Source organism: Eretmochelys imbricata, chromosome 10 (genome assembly GCF_965152235.1).
Source record: "Eretmochelys imbricata isolate rEreImb1 chromosome 10, rEreImb1.hap1, whole genome shotgun sequence".
Lineage (NCBI taxonomy): Eukaryota > Metazoa > Chordata > Testudines > Cheloniidae > Eretmochelys > Eretmochelys imbricata.
In genome coordinates, this window is record NC_135581.1 from 68623249 (window position 1) to 68640960 (window position 17712).

The 17712-nt window shown below is 43.0% G+C and overlaps 1 protein-coding gene across 1 annotated transcript; it reads right to left on the minus strand.

Annotated features, from left to right (window-relative positions):
• Positions 1–6792: 6792 nt before the first annotated feature.
• Positions 6793–9834, minus strand: TLNRD1 (talin rod domain containing 1). Its single transcript, XM_077828882.1, has one exon. It carries the CDS (start codon positions 8613–8615, stop codon positions 7548–7550), a length of 1068 nt encoding a protein of 355 aa, XP_077685008.1. The 5' UTR covers positions 8616–9834; the 3' UTR covers positions 6793–7547.
• Positions 9835–17712: the final 7878 nt, after the last annotated feature.

The following is a 17712-nucleotide window of genomic DNA, read 5'->3' on the forward strand; positions in this document are numbered from 1 at the left end:
AGACTTCTGTACTGGTGACCCCTTTCACACAGGAAGCCTCTGATGGCGACCCCCCCCCCTTATGCATTAAAAACACTTTTTTATATATTTAACACCATTATAAAATGCTGGAGGTAAAGCGGGATTTGGGGTGGAGGCTGACAGTTCACGATCCCCTGAGGGGTCCCAACCCCCAGTTTGAGAACCACTGGACTAGTAATTCAAGGGAGAGTCCATGTGTAATGTGGACAAATTAAAATCCTAGCATACTGAGAAAAGTCTTTATGGGAAATGGCAGGTTTTTACTTGATGCATCTGCAGCTGCTCTACAAACATGATCCCAGGGACCCACGTACCTGCTGCAACACCTATGAGATGATTCATGGCCAATGGATCGACATCATAATGGATCCAGTGGTCATCCTCTTATAACTTTCCCTAGCACCTTCTAAACAACTTTCAGGGATGGTCTTGGTATACATGGTCCTGGCTCAGCGTGGGAGGATGGACTAGATGGCCTCTCGAGGTCCCTTCCAGCCCTACGTTTCTATGTGGGGATCCTAGTTCCACTGTTTGGGGGCAGGGAGTCCCACAGTACATCCACTCCACAGCCATCTAACTCCCTTCAACAGACCCACTCAGGTCTTGCTGCTTTAGGAACCATCAGCACCCCTTTACTAATGAATGAATATTAACCAAACAGAAACCAAGCTAACAATGCCCATATAAAGAAAAAGGTACCGTCCACTAAAAGCTAAACAAAGGCAAATTAACACTGGTCTGACATTATTGCTGCTGATCCACTGCACTAGTGTACCCTGTGGTCCTGAATGACTGATCATTGCAAAAAATAAGCATTTGAAAAAGTGTAGGAGGTAAAGGTGGTTTCCATTCCCTTGATTTTAGGGCTGTCTAGACACTGGTCTGTTCTCTAGTGTAAATTACACTCACTACAAATGGCCTCCAGGGGCGATTCTGGTACCTGGGAATCTTGGGGAATGGGGGTGCCCAGGCTATGCCTTCTTTATAATGGCCATAACCCAAACCTTCAGCCAGGAAGGTGGAAGACACAGGACCTGCCATGGAGGTTCTAAATCACCCAATATGGCTAATTAAGCTAATTCAGGACTATTCTGTGATGCTGGAGCTGCACATGCAGCTTAACATACCAATGTATCAGGCCCTATGAATTATTTAGAGCGATACCAGCAGCCACTATAGTCCAGACTGTACTGGAGTTTCCATTTTAAGCCCTGATCCTGCAACAGGATCTGCGCTGGGAAATCTCTGAGCCTGTGCAGAGTCCCATTGACTTCAGTGGAACTCTGTATGGGCACAGGGGTCCAGTCATGTGGATCTTGTTGCAGGACTGTTCCTGATCTGTGCTTTTTAGGATTCTGTATATTTATTGACTAGACCAGTGTTAGGAAGTGCCGTTTCCCTGCCTTCCAAACAAACATACCTGAAAGACAACTATGAAATATTTGAGTATAAACAAAAACCCAGGAAAAAAACAACTACTTTGAGACATCCTTGGTTTCAATCACTTCACCTCAAACTAATTCAATTTTAAAATAAAACTAAGCAAGTTGTTAGTAATAATCACTTTTGATAGTCTGGAAAAAAAACCTTCAAAATATTTAGCTTTCAAAAGCATTTAACAACACAAACCAAAAGAGCCGCATCTGGCAACCAAGCAGGATTTCAAAATATATTAAATGGTATTTACATAAAAGTGAGGCTTTCGATACAGTACGACAATCACAACTTTTACAGCCAGGAGAAACCTTTAACATAAAAGAGAAATGATAAAAATTAAATTAGAACAGTATCAAGGGGCTGGCAAACCACCAAAAAGCCAGGAAATTCTGAGTTAATGCTGACACTCCTTTCTTGACTGTGCCTAAATATAGTACCATGTAGTGTATTGTATGGTAAAAATTATTTACTGCTCAGAGAACTTTGCAATTGTGTGATAGACTACAGCATGTTGTTAATGTGAGTCTGAATCTGTGTCCATACATTTCCGAGTTGGCAATATAAGTCAGAATCTTGATGTTATTTTAACATAGTTTGTGAAAACAACATTATTTTATTAAGAATATCAATGGACATTGACTTCAATGGGCTACGGATCAGGCCCTTAATACCCATAGGAAGCCTTTCAAAAGCATTTATAATTATGCTAATTATTAGGCCAATGTATACAAATTCAAAAAGGTCTTATAGAATAACTCTTTACACAATCTTTTTAGAGTCAACAACTTCCTACAAATAAATCATAGAAATTTGGGGGGGGTGGGGGTGTCTGATTTCTTAAGGGATCTATAATGGAAGAAAAAGCCGTTCACTTAGTAGTTGGCCAGTTTGATTTTTGGCCAAGAGTGGGAGTTACCCAAAAATATAGATGTTTGGTGGCCTACATAAAATGAATGGATGGTCTCAGTCCAGTTTCCAATAGACAGCTGTCCATGTCACCACTGAGAGTCTTTGCTGGCTTCTCAGCAGTGAGCCAAAGGATTTAACTGAATGGACCGGAGACCAATCTAGGAGGTCTATGGTTTGGTATCACTGTTCTGTGGAAGGGGACTTTTGTCTTCCTAGCCGTAAATCTGGCATTTTTCACAGGCATGAAGATAACATAAAATTTTAAAGAAATCTACGACACAGGCCCTTCTCATACCCTTCCACTTCTAAAGCCCTGAGAGCTAAAGGTAGGCTAGCAAAGACTACAATTTCTAACAAATCGTCCTGTCAAGGTAACAGTGTTTGCCACCCTCACAAACTTGTGGATATCCTGAGACAAATTCCACAAATGCCTCACGGCTACTCTACAGGCCCCTTGTTCCCTATGGCAGCACAGATTCCAATAGCAGCCAGGATGTACCTAATCCAAGACTTCCATACAGAGAGCAATCGGATAGCTTGGAAAGGGCATCCGTATCATTTACTGGATCAGTCCCAGCATTAGCTAGCATAGTGAAATTCCTGGTGGTTTACAAGAGATATTACCCCTGTGGAGCATTTCCTCTTTCTTGGCTCCACCCCCTCTCTAATCAGGCATACCCCCTAACACTACAGAGCTCCAGACACCATGACGGCTCAACCCCTTCTTCTCCGTCTGACAGAAGTCTGGATAAGAGCAGGTTTTCTGCCACTTTGATCATTTCCTGTAGCAAAATGTGAAGGGGATGGTAAGACCCATTCCTCCCCCCCAGTTTTTCAAATAGCAAGGATAGCCTTAAATAGTCAACCTTACTTACTTTTCATTTATACTTTTGTGACTAGTTTACAGGTTCTCCTGCAATTTTTACATTTGTTGAAAACAACAAGCGAATTGCTCTTAACTTCTAAGCCCTTTCAGTTACTTATTTAGTCAAACTGCATTATAATGGCGAAACAAACAAGGTAATTGTCAACCTACAGACAATACGAAAGCACTTTTTCCCCCGTTAAAAAACCCTCTATTTTTTAAAATAAATTGAATCTTCATCTGGTGGCGATAGCGTTCTTTTTGGCTGACATGATATTCCTTGCACAGTGAGCTTCAAAAAAATGGGTTAACCCTTTTACTCAACATACTAGTAGAATAGATCTGCTATAAATGGGACACAAACTGCCTGAAAAATTAAGTTTGCTGCTGTCAAATAACATTAAGGCCCTGATCCAGCAAACACTCTCACACACCTGACTTGACGATGAAATCAACAGCACTACTTGTTTGCATAGAGCTAAGCACACGAGTAAGTATTTGGACGACTGGGGCCTAAAGTATGAAATGCAAAAGCAGGAGATAATCAAAGACCCTCTATAATGGCTCTCTACCTACAAAGGTGAAAGGAAAAAAACCCAAACTAAATCACCCTCACCACACAGACACACACACACCCATATAGAAATACTTCCTTCTATGACTCATTTTCTCTGACTTGGAAAATCCAAAGGGTATCAACAACGTAAATACATTGCTGGAATACTTCCTCCTATACCACACTTGACTATTCCATGATAATTATCACAATATATGTTAATTTTTTTTATAAACATGAGACTAAATCTTTTTTTTTTTTGCTTTGTAATTAAATCATGCTTTTTCCAGCTGAAAAGCTGCTGTTTTTTTGGTTCCTCATTAACTCCATACACAAAAATATCTGTTTGTATCAGTTCATATCAAAAGTCTCCCGCTCCCCCCCCCCCCCCAAATTTTTTTACATTCCAAGTCTGTGAATCCATTTTCAGGGATATACTCTGAACTCAATCCATAGGCATGCAGTTCCCTTTGCCATCTGGGGACGTTCTGCTATGGAACGAAATTAGTACATGGCCTATCCTGAGTATTTTGAGAGGTGTTTAAATAATTAGTTTTTAAATTTATGGTAAATTATTTTTGCCAAGTTACTGATTACATTTTTTTTAAATCTCCACTAATGAAAATCATGACCCTGACAACTGTATTTCTCAGATTTTATTCCCAGGTTTCATTTAACAGTGAAACATAATTCACGCTTCACAAGAAAAAGTAATCTAGAGCAGCACATTTTACTACAGAACGTCTAGAAAAACTAAATTCTGAAGTAAGTTACATCAGTACATCACAGAGAGTGGAGAATACTCTGCGGCATTACTGTTAAAACTAAAGTAATATACTAAACCACTAAACCACTAAAAAAAAAAATCTCACCACAACAAAATCGACACTATTGTGATTAATAATAAATATATTGCCTTTCATATTCAGAGGTAATAGGAAGGCTTTACTGTGTTTCATATAACCTCACTAACAACACATAAATGCATCAAAATGAGTCTAATTATACAGCAATGCCAATAATTATTAAGTTCACACATCAAAAGATGCTTTAGGACATTACTTTTCTTTCAGTTACACTACAGAGCTGCCCTTCAGAATCCTTGGCTTTTATATCTGGAAGCAGGCCTGGGAAATTTAGGTCATAGCAAATTAAAATAAATTAGAGCTAGATGATACCACCTAGACACATGCACAGAGGGGACCCTCTGAAAGATGTCTCGTGGGAGGGAGAAGCAGGTTGAGTCGGTTGCTGCCTTCCCAGCACCATTCCTACAGATCCTACAGTCACCTCTCACTTGGTCAAGGGTCTGTGCTAAAGAAAAGGGTGGCGCCCACTTCTCATCCCCTATCCCTCCTCAGGGAAGTTAGTCAAAAAAGATAATAGCTGCTGAGACTTATCTTTTCCCCTGAACCATCTCTCCTTCTGCCCTAAGGGTGGCTGTAATCGGGGGAGGCCCTAGTAGCTTAGTTTTAATGGAGGCAGGCTACTATGAAGACAAGGAAGGAAGGGCCATATAAATCACTGACAGTGCAGCGGCATAGCACACCATATAGATGCCCCTGGCCTGCTGTGGGTTCCCCAGGGCCTCCAAAACCATTCCTGAGAAAGACAAACCCTGCCATCCTAATGGGAATGTGCATGTGGGGAATCTGAGGGAATCCTCATGGAGATTTCCTCCAAGGGAGTTTCCTCATGTGGGCTCTTCCTGGGGGAGAGGATTATCTGAGCCAAAATTAGAAAGTTACGCCTGAAGAAACCATCAGATTGCATTAAGAGGGTTTACGCGAGAGTTATATAGCTGCAGTCACCTATACCGGTGTTGCATAAATGACACAAAATAAAGTAGTAACTTAGTGAGGAACACACAAGGCTCCTCAGGGCTGCTCCTCCAAAAATAAAAATCCTAGCCACAAAGGTTGCTGAACTCAAATTAGTTTCAATGAGGAAAATACCCTAATTTCAGGATCCACTGAATTTCACTAAGGAGAAAACTATAGCAAGCATCCTTCCAAACCCAATGAAATGCTGTACAAACAGATACATATAATCTCATCTAAAAAAAAGCTCAAACTGTTAGGGCCTAGTGAATCAATTGATCTTTTTCTTATGTTTGAAGCTAGGAAAATAAAAGCACCATATCTGCCACCAGCCTTTAAACAGTGATGTAATAGGAAGACACTTCAGTAGTCTAGGATGGTTTATATTCTAATGCAGACACCAGCTTTACTTCTTATTAAACAAATACAATAGTCTATGGCAGTGGTCCAAAACATGGTAGTCATATTTTTAAGGTCCAGTTTTAGACAATTACTGTAAAATTCTACAGTACTGTTTATAGGCCAAGTCTAACTTCCATTGCTGGACCAGACCTAGCGTAGGTCTCTGAGTCAGCAAACCTTTAATTGTACATGCATTATCAAACTTGTTATACATGACCTATGTCAAAGAATTACAAATGCAAGTCTTTGTGGGATCATAGGGCCCAATCTTGCAAACCTTTATGCACAAAGCAGGCCCAATGAAATCAATGGGACTTCATGTGCAGGTAAAAGTTTCCAGGAATATGTGTTCCTACCAAAACTTACAGGCTTAACACATTAGAATCCATAATACCAACAAAAGCTAAAATACACAGTAAAACTTCTCAAAGACTACATGAAATTTACTTAACTTGACAATATAGATTTGCAAACCCTCCCTGTGCCACCCAAAACCAACAACCACTTCTTTACAAGTGTGTGATCTCTACACATAGTACAGTCCAGCTTTTAAAAAAAACAGACTAATTCAATGGATTATCTTTTGAGGGGAGGAACAGGAGTGGGGAAAACAGAGGAAGAAAAGTATTTGTTAGAATAAAATAATTGAATTCAAGTCTGCATGCTGCTCTGTCTAAATTACAGTTGCATTTGTACCAGGCATTCCCTGGGGAAAGTGACATACAATGCAAACAGGCCTAGCTGTTCAATTATTCAGGTTTTAAGAGATTCACAGAAAGACATCTGAGAAACATAATATTTTAATAAATGAAATAAATACTCCAGTACATGCAAGATAAAAACTGACATTGGAAAAAATTAAAAATCATTTTAGTTATAGTGTAATTTTTTGTTTGTTTAAACACTCACAGTAGCTTTTCCCCCAGTTTGGAAATCAACACAAGGAAAACATAATCACAATCTCCACTCCTGCACACCAAATGCACTTCTCTAACCTAACACTTGATTCAAAAGAAATTAGATCCCCCATTCTCCCCACTCCCACCCCAAAAGTAGCTACATCCATCATCTAGGTGGTGTTGGTTTGTTTTTGTTTTTAATACGTGAAAACTGAGGTAACTTCTTTTTCCTGCACAACTGAACAGTGGAATTTAGAAGGGAAATTTTGGAAGACAAGACAAGACAAACTTTAAAAACCGCATCCAGCGCGATTAAAGCTTTTTAGATTCCCCCACCTCCTCAGGTATAAAACTTTTTTGATTACCTTTTGTTTGTATATAGACCTTATTGATAGATGGAAATGTATCTGTGAATAATTACTCAATTACAAAAATCCCTAAACTGGCCACTAATTATTTTGACCACATCTTCTTGTGTATATATAGTTTAAAGTATGTTGCCGCTGTGTTCCCTCACCACATAAAATCAAAGGATTGGGCTCATCTAAGCAAATTCTTTGGTATACAAAAACTAGGGCTTGGGGAGGTGGGATATTATTTTCCTTTAGCAATGACTGAGATCTAAACCGGGGTGGAGGTTAATTCACAGAATTGGAGTTCACTGGCGGTAAAGTCCTGGGTGAAGATCGTTCTCTTAGTGCCTGAGATAGCAGGTTGCAACCTTCTGAGACGGCGCAAGCCGAGTTCCTCAACCTTTCCCTGTAATCTGTCATTTTGGTGCTACTTTCTGGGTGTTGGGCTATATCCCTGAGGCATTGGGTCAGGAGCACGCAAGCAGATACCACGCTCATGGCCCCTCCTAGAATGGCAGTTTGCACAGCTTTGCCCTCTGGATTAATGGTGGCAGCTTTACCCAAAAACTGGGGCTCAGTGGCAAAGCCCACCAGAGCATAGACAGATTGCACCAAGGGTCCACTGAACAAGACGCACCGGTTCCTGGTCAGCTCACTGGGTGAAGTCTTGACCTCCTTGACACATGCCAGGAGGGCAGAGGCGCTGGTGCTCATGCACTTGACGCTGAGTTTGAACTGCTCCTTGGCAAACCTATCCTTGGATTTCTCACTGGCCAAGACACAGGCGTCTGTCAGGAATTTCAAGTTCTTGGACATGTTCTGGGAAACCTCCAGCAGGAGCTGAGGGCTCATGTCTGCCAAAGGGGTGTTTTTTAAGATCCCACAGCCATGCTCCACCTCATGCCTGCATCTGGTCACCTTGTAGCGATCCACCAAGCCGGGCAGGGCAGGCTGAGCCCCTGGGGTCTCCACAGCAGCCAGGTAGGCAGCATGGGCAGAGCACTCAGTGAGGGAGACCACCAGGTCCCCCATCTCCACCAGGCTGTCCCCCACTTCCCCGAAGCGCCCCATGTTGAGCTGGCTCTGGACATCGTGGGTCAGGATGGAGAGCCCCTTGGTCCTGGCAATGATCGTGTCCCTGCACTTCTCGAAGGACTCCCCGAAGACCGAGAGGCTCTCGGTGTTCACCGGCCTGGTCTCGCTGGACAGCAGGAGCAGATCCGCCACCAGTTGCATCTTGATCTTGCAGTGGTCGCAGATTGAGACGAGTTTCTTCCTCTGCAGCGAGCTGCTGCTGGGGACGGCGCTGCTGGACACCTCGCTAATGGACTTGCCAGAGCCACCGCTAGCCATCGCGCCGGGGGGGCACTCGCATGCCGCTTGCGACCCCACTGCCACCGCCTCTCCCGCCGCCCGAGCAGTCCCGACTGAGCCCGGCAGGATCGCTCTGCCTTTTCCGCACCATCATTCCATTAATCTCCGCGAGTAAAAAAAAACCCTCTGGGCGCCGGGGCTGGGGCTGCTGGGAGTGGGTGGGTGGAAAACAAAATCCTCCCCACTTGATCAAGCCCCGGCCTCTCCCCTTTGCAATGCACTGGCTAGACCTCCGGGCCAGCGGCGGGCTGCTGCTCTGGGGGAGCCACCGGGTCCCTTCCCGGCATGATCTATTTTTTTTTTTAATTTTATTTTGCACGCTGATCTGTGCTGTGGGGGTTGGTTTGCTTCCCGGCAGCGGGATTTTGCAAAGTTCCCTCTTCCAGGTGAATAAATTACAGATGCAAACCAGTTTACATGAATTAGACAAGAAACATCCAACTTACTACCGCTTAACTCCTTCAAAACAAAAACCCCACTGGTCCGAAAGGAGGTGACTGCGGACCATGTGCTCCTCCTTTACATGCCCCCGAGAAGTCAGTCGCAGGCGGCGGCAGACCCGCATCTCCTGCTATCAGGAAGCACAGCCGCGGGTGTGGCCCGGTCGCTCTGCACGAGCCCAGGAGGAGCCGGGCACAGACTTAGTGTTTGCGCCGCTGGGATCTCGAACCGTTCGCAGTGCACACACCCCAGCTCGGTGCAACGGGGGAGGGGAGCCAAAGAGCCACCGGATCCGGCTGCGGGCGGGGAAGAGAGGGATCCTCTCCCCTTCCCTCTGTGGCTTGCCTCACGCCTTCCTCCCTTGCTCATGCATCCAGCCGCCCCGAGCTCGCTCCCTGCCGCCTGGCTCCATCCCCTCCTCTCCGCGGGCCCTCCGGACGTGGGCGCATCCGATCCGACTCCCCGGTGGCCTCTGGCTGCCGCGGCACGAACTTAGACTCTCCCCGCAAACAAGGGTGGTGGCTCCGGGCTGCAGCAGCGGCAGATGCTGCGACCCGCTCGGCCTCGCTCTCCTCCTGCCATTTTTCTGGCGGAATCACCAACTTCCAGGGAGGAGGCGGAGGGAACAACCCTTCGGCCGCCTTCTCTCCGCCGATTCCTCTGCCCGGGCCCTAAAACAAACTACCGGGAAGAGGCGGCTGCTGCGGATCTGCCAGCCAGACGCTGCATGGCTCTAAGGGAGGCTGCTTGCTGCGCCCACTCCTCCCCCTCCGCCTCCCTCCCCGTTGCCTTTGCTGTAACCTCACTTCAGCCTATAGAAATCTTTTGTGCGGTGTCACCGCCCTTCGTTCAAATCCTGCCCTCCCCCCTTCCGCGCTCTCCCCGCCCGCTGCTTGACGCTCCTCCCAGGGAAAGGGGGCAGCAGCGCCTTGCTGTGGCCGGCCCCATCCCATTCATCCGCCCGGCTGCTGCCCTGGCGGCGCGCTGTGCACAGCAATGGCTCCAGACGCTGCTGTTTTTAGCATCCCCCCCGCCCGGGTCTTGTCGCTGGTGCATCAGGAGCTTTCCTGGCTAGAAGCAGGTTCACGTGATCCCTAGGGAAGGTGATTAAAAAGGAGGTGGTCGTTCTTAATTTATTAATCAAGCTCACATAAACACAAGAGGGAGGAGATTAAAGGGACTGCAGAACAGCAGGGAAATGAAATACACAAGGAAAGGGGGCTTGCCTCATGAGATCAGCCTGTATGGATTGGCTTATGGTTCTTCCCTGACCTCTTGGGTGAAAGCACATAACATGCAAGACAGTCGTATCAGTTGGAGATGGAAAAGACGCTATGGTGAAAAAAGACAATTGGTAGAAAAAAACATTCCCACACCCACACGCAAATTGACCAGTTCACAAAGAGGACTGTGTCAGATGAATATAGCAAAGGCTCTGCCACAGGTACATGTACAGTTCCCTTGCTGCAGATTTCCATGGCGGAGTGATTCATTCTATCTGCAACTACAGTACTGCTACTCTGAGTAGGAAGTTTTTAGTGGGAGTTTGATATGCCCATTAAATTCCCAGCATTATCACAACGTGTTCTGCATTATACAATGAAATAAAATACTTTGTGCAAGCATGGTCTAAAGCTTAATAGTATATCAGGTTTGCAATATGGAATGCAATTTGTGAATTAGTAAATTGTAGTAGAAGAATCTGGTTCATAGTTCAGTTAATATTGTAATAATTTATTGAAAACTTTTCATTGGGTTATTTTGTTGTAATGGGTTGGACCCTGTCAAGTCAGTTTAGGATCCAAACGTAGTTTTTATAAAAGGTAGGTGTTGTAAAACCAAATATAAATAGAAAAAAATAGACTGTATTTATAATGCCAATTATTACCTTTTTCTGTTTATATCTAAACTTCCCCTGCACTGTTTGCAGTGGCCTTGTGCATTGGCTGAGGCAGGGACAAGTTTGAATCCTATTTTGGTTTGGTGTGAAAATTAATTTTGCTGTTCTCCTTACATATGTGCACATCACATTTTAAAGATCTGTTTATATTTGTCAGAACTTTTTCATTGGGGAAGGCAGGATCCTGCCTCTGATAACTTTAAGGGTTTTTGGAAGGGCTGTGAGAAAAAAAACCTCTTTTCTCTGGCTGATTTCCCTTCCAGAACTTATCAAGGGCAGTATAATAAGATTCTTGGCATAACATCTCATCCAATACAAGAAAGTTTTGGAGGCAATAGAATAAAGTCTTAAATAAGAATGAAATGAGAATTACTTATTTTAAAGATACAACTGTCATATTTAATGGGACATTTCCATAGAAAATTTACATTTTAATGAAGTGGTGATGAATGATGCAAAATATTTGAAGTCCATAGGTCTGATTCTCAGCTATTACACCATTTTTATGTTAGTGTAATTCTGTTGAAGTGACTGGATTTCCGGCATAAAACTGGTGTAATGCAATGGAGACTCAGGCCCAAAGTGTGATCACAGCTTATGTTTTTATATATTTTGCTGCTGCTGTTAACTCAGCAAAGCAAGGGTTAACTGATAATATTAATCTTTTGACTTCTTTCATATCACTTTGACTTTCCTATAAGTCAGACTCCTTGTTATATATGTGTATAATTTATTTTGCAATGTAACGAAGGCTACCAGATACATAAGTCTAACTCAGTACATAGGGCCTGATTGTCATTTAGACTGAAGTCCTTTACATTTATACTGCCAGAGTGGTGTATCCTTGGTTTAGAGGCAAATCAGGCCCATGCTGTAACATCTGCATTCTCGACCCAGCAGTTTTTACCAACTGCCAGTTACTGCTTTTTGAAAAGCTCTATAACGGGTGGCCAAACTTACTGACCTGTCAAGCCACATACAACAATCTTGAGAAGTTTGAGAGCCAGGGCACACCTGCCAGGAGTCGGGGCTTCAGGACCTCAGGAGGCGCTTGCCGGGGCTCGGGGTTTCAGCCCTGTGGGGCTGAAGTCCTGAGACCTCCCCTCCCCGCTGAGCAGCCCCTATCTCACCACGCTGCTGCAAGGCAGAGGTTCTTAGTGCCCTCCCCCGCCACAGTCTAGTAGGTGGAGAATGGGGGTTGGGGGGGCATGCGGGACTACAAGATTCACACTTTAAAAGAGCTGCATGTGGCTTGGGAGCCACAGTTTGGCCACCCCTGCTCTATAAAATTGATTTCAAAATAATCTGAAGAATAAGAATCAATGGCCAGGTTCTGAATTAGTTTATATTTTCAAATATTTCCAGCCATACTCTTAAAGGAAAACCATATATTTTATGTACCAAGATGGGCACCTATTATTGAAATATGAACTTAGTTAATTGTTGAGGATGGCCAAGTTTGAAGAAGGCTTTGAAAGGTCATCTTGGAAGCTGTTTAGTCTCTGCACTGGCAGAAAGAACTAGTAGATGACCTATTAGGTCTTCTCCATTATATTAAGTCTGCTTTGTGCCATTCCTCCTGGGCCAAAGCAGACAGATCCTTGGGTTGGGTAGAATCTCTGTACCATCTCCTATATCACCTTTCCTCCCAGCTGCCAGCACAAGGGACATGGCTGATCTTTATAATCCTGATGATTCCTAGCTGCTGGAATGTCCCATGGGGCCATTAGAAACCCACACAATTTAAAGCAGACAACCTTTAGGCTTCTCTAAGTTGCCCCAGAAGACTGGACCACTGTTCACTAGCCTCAGGATTGGTGATGAGCAAAAATAGCAAATGTTGCCCTTCAATGTGTTGTTGATACTGTCTCCAAATTACCATCTGTCCTTTACAGTGTATTTTTCCTCCCCAGTGACAGTTGATGTTCTGCTCCTCTGCAATCGAAATGTATGACCATGACCTAATGATCGTGTATGACCATGATCTGATTTGATCTATTGCTAATCATAGAGCTGGGAGTATTTGTTTAGTGTCTCCTCTAATTTCTATACTAGGACATGCATAAATCTCTTGAGGCATCTGCTACTGAGTTCTTCCCATTGATGTGCTGCATCAGTGCCTCTGTAAGCACCATACATTCTGCACCACAAGCCAGATAGAGCGCAAGCATTTGTAGACAGAGATTTCGATTGATCTTGCAACAGATTTGTTTGCTCAGATTTTCAGCAGTTGACTGAATGCCCTATTGGCCTTTTTGACTCACCTGATCATTTTTATCTGAGAGTGATGTTAGCAGGATGAACAACCATTCTGAAAGCAATTATGTTAGCAGGATGCACACCGTTCTGAACAAAGAAAGTGTTGCCTCAGAGCTGGTGGGGGAACGTGGACACTGTGTTTTGGGTAGGTCCAGAATATGGCAGTTCTTCACCCCTCTATGCACCCTCTCTTCATAGTGACAATGCTGGTTATTATAGCAGTTTTGGGGGACATCATAATTTGAGTTTAAACAATGTCTTATTTTAAGACAGATTCTCAGTAGGTATTAATAGGATTAGCTCCTGTGACTTAAGTGGGGCTACACCAATTTACACTAGCTAAAGATCTGCTCCTTACATTTTTAGGATCCAGTAGATGTATCTACCTTGTTTAAGATTAAACTTTTAAATGACTCAATAGTGTCTGTATGGGCTCTTTAGAAAGATCTCTGCACCTCTCTTCCAAAGAGAGCCTCTGCAGATCTGCTGGGCTCCACAGCTGCAGCGTTCAAAGAGTAACTCTAGGACATTTTTTAATAGTCCGTCTGACAAACTGGTCAACAAAGATGTCATACCTCCTATTTTGTGCTTCCTAGCTTGATTATCAGACATGGAAGTCAGGTGGCAGCGCTTGAGAGATTCCACTGAGTGCGTACAAGGCTCAAACGACTCTCAAGGCTAATAATTGCTTGCATAGCTACACTGGAAGGGATTAAAAATGCTTTTTAATATGGATTAGCAGTGTGTGGGAGGCTGACTCACTTGTGTGAGCTCTTCTCTTTGGCCACTTTCATGCTTCCCTTTCCTTGTGCTTAATACAACAACAAAAATGAAAAGCTTTAACTAGCTGGGTGGAGTTTTGTGTCCTGAGTCTTTCGATCATGTTTTAAAGTTAATTTCTCTAGATCACCTTGGGCTTCCGTATTGCAGAAACTTGAACTTTTTTATTGCTTTATAGAAATGTGAAAGAAAGATTGATTTTCCAATAAGAAAAGGAGTCCTTGTGGCAATGTGACAGATATGGAGATGCTATTTAATAATCTAAGAATATTGAGATATAACAATTTGATAAATTGTTCCCTGGTCAGTGAGGGGAGGGTATTATAAATTGGGTATAGATTATAAAATTTTCCTGAATGAAGGCACTCAGATAGTTTAATAGGGGCCTGTGGGAAGAAGAAATAGGAAGGCAACACAATGGCTCCCCAGATAAGTAACCTCTGACAAAACACTTGAGGTGGCAATTACAAGACAATGGCACTGGGATCCAGATTGAAATTATACAGCTGTTTTGCCAGGCTGGAGATTAAAATGACATTAAACAGTTAAAAAGCCCTTTTCAGAAGAAGACAGGAGCATGTGTGTGTGTGCGTGAGAGAGAGAGAATTCTCAGAAGGACAGGCTAACTGACACAGAGAGAGGGTCTGCAGAGCAGTCTGAAAGAAATTGGATCTTCCTAGATCCAGGAAATGGTAAGCCTTAGGGAAACACAGGCAAGTGTGTAGACTACTTTCTTGTTTTTAAGATCTGTTTTCTTTTACATACTTTGATTCTAAATAAATAATACTTTACTTTAAGAAAGCTGTCTGGTCACTGGTTACAACTGTCATTGCTCCCTGAGCCTGAGGGAACACAATGGCAGGGTCAAAGCCCAAGTCAGATCTGCTGAAGTAATCATGGTTGATACACCAGGGATTGCAACCCAAAGCCTGGTTTGAGAGCAAGAGAATCCCATGATTTCATCCCATGAGACATGATGGCCCAAGTCCTGAGACCTGGATTGGGGGTGCACTCAGAGACACCAGGAGGAGTCAGGGACCCAGTTAAACTGGTAACTGTGACAGTGAGCAAAATACAAATAACATAAATGTTATATCTTTGCACAAGTTTGATTTTTCATATTCTAAAATAATTGTATGTCTTTAGTTTTTGGCATAGTAGCAGTGTTCTTTAAAAAAAAAAAAAGACCTGATTTTTCACATTTTGAGCAACTTTAGTTTCACGCTGTATAATCAAAAGTTCTATTTGTGACATGAGAAAAATACAATTAAAGGAAAATACCAGCACCTTAAACATCAGTTATGTTTGAAATATGTTTAGCTCCTGTTGCTGCCCATGACATCTAAGATTACTTTAAACTGAAAGAGATCGGAAGAAAAAAAAACTTTTTCATTTTGTGCTCTTTATGTGACACAACTTTGTGGAAAGTTGTTTTCACTGTTTCCCATATATAGTCAGTTTCCCCCTACTCTTAGTGTGGGTCTTTCACACAGCAACAGAGAAAAGAAAAACATTTAATTAAAAAGAAAATGTAGCTCTAAAACTGCTCTGCCACTCTTTGGAATGCTGCAGCATACATTTTCTATGCTGGCCCAATCTGCGAGCTCTAATGACCTCCACCTCATGTTTCCATCTTCCTTCCCTATAAGCCATTTCATGAGGCTAGCACCTAGGGGTAGGCAGAGGGCAAAGTGGTTCCTTGTGGCCTCTCTCTTCTCTTTGCACACCCAAACAGGGCCAGACACAATCTAGCATGCTTGTAGACACAGACTGGTTTGAAATTCCAAAGCACTTTATACAGTTGTGAATACCAGATTGGTAAGAATGGTCCAGCATAAATAGGAATCCCAGACCTTCCCTTAAAACCCTTAGGTCTGTTTTTGTTAAGATCAAAGTGTTTGCTACAAAATGTGCAGAGGCCCACCCTTCCTGGATTGCTCTTTTGGTAAATGGGTTGTGTCCTGCAGCTGTACAGCTCTGAAAGGTTTTTGTTTTTTTTAATATATACCATCAGCCTGCTTTAATAGATGTTTTTCATGTTATCATTGCAGAAATTCCCCAATCCTACAATCTCCCCACTTTGTGTGTGTTCTGTAAGGAGAGCTGCTAATAATTAGAGGTACCTCATTCTGGCACCTTAACTCCCATTTAGTAGTAATTTACTCTGCAAGTAGTCCTACTAAAAATCAATGGGACTCCTTGCAAAGTAAGGTACTACTTACTCTGAGTAAGGGTGCCAGAACTGGGCTGTAAATAACCTAAAACCAAACTGAGACTCTAAAATTAATTTAACTTGGAATGGGAAATTAGACTACAACCTGAGTCCCTAGGGGAGATGCATGAGCCTCATCCAACATTCATTTCCCCTAATTCTTTCCTAACATGATAATCAGAATCTACATGATCAATATGTAGGTATAATCCGTGAAAATTTGCAGTTGAAATAAAAGCAAATTTTACAATGAGACTAACATTAACATGGATATTCTACAGCATTGCAGAGATTAAAGATAACAGTGTCTAGCCCTACTGGAGCTGATTGAATAATGCAGCACTTGGACAGAATTTATATCTATGGAATTTGTGCCAACTGGTGAAATCAATGGATTCCAGCAACAAAAATGGCACAGCACTTCCCCCAAAAGCTTGGCTTAGTCAGTCAGGATGCAGTTAATTCATAGTGTCATTATATACATAAAATACATTACTGTGTATGTATGTGTATGGTTAATTGTAAAGATATGGCCAAGTCTAAACTCCAGATCAGTATAGCCCTGAATTTTGGAGAAATCAATGGCTGAATCAGAGCTTCATGACTGGCTCAGACTATGAGCTAGATCACAACCCTAACTTTGAAGAAGTTTGGATTCAGTCCTGAATTTTGCAGCTTGAGCCTATATCTGGGCTCTGGCTAGCTGTGGCAAACAACATATCTGTTCTCTAAACTTAACCAATCTACTTAGTGTGTATTCTCACTTCATGAGTGAAATGGATTCAAGGCTCCTGAAGTGATACTGAGGTCATGGCTAGACTACAAACTTTTGCTGCTGCAAGTTATATGGGCATAAAGCAACCACAGTTAGTTTATTGCTTGTGTGCATGTATACTTGGCTCCCCGTGTTGATGGTGTGCATACTCACCAGGAGCGCTTTTGTTGATGCACCATTGGTAGGTATCCCAGTGTGCAACTCGTCTATGTTCAACACATTGTCTTTTAGGATGTTTTGGCAATGCATGGTGGGGCAGAAACGTGCAGGGGGGACTGGGAGCTAGAGGTTAACTTCCCAGCATGCATCTTTCTCCATCCCATAATATCATCCATATCCAATCATTTAAAAAAAAAATCTCACACATCCATGTAACCCTGCTTGTTGTCCACCATCTCTGACAGAAGCTCGTGAACATTGCAAACACAGGACGCATGATCCTCCAGCATTGTTATGGAACATAGTGAAAACCAATTCAAGGTTGTTGGTAGCATTCACAGAGCAGCTGCAGATGTTGGCGTGCCGCTTCTGTCCCTCAGAAACAAGCACTGACTGATGGGGTTGCATTGTAATGCAGGTTTTGGCCGACAAGCAGTGGCTGCAAAACTTTCAGATGCACAACTTACAAGGCCAAGATTCCTGGATCTCACCCCAGCCCTCCAGTTCAGGGACACCAGAATGAGAGTTGCATTGACAATAGAGAATTGAG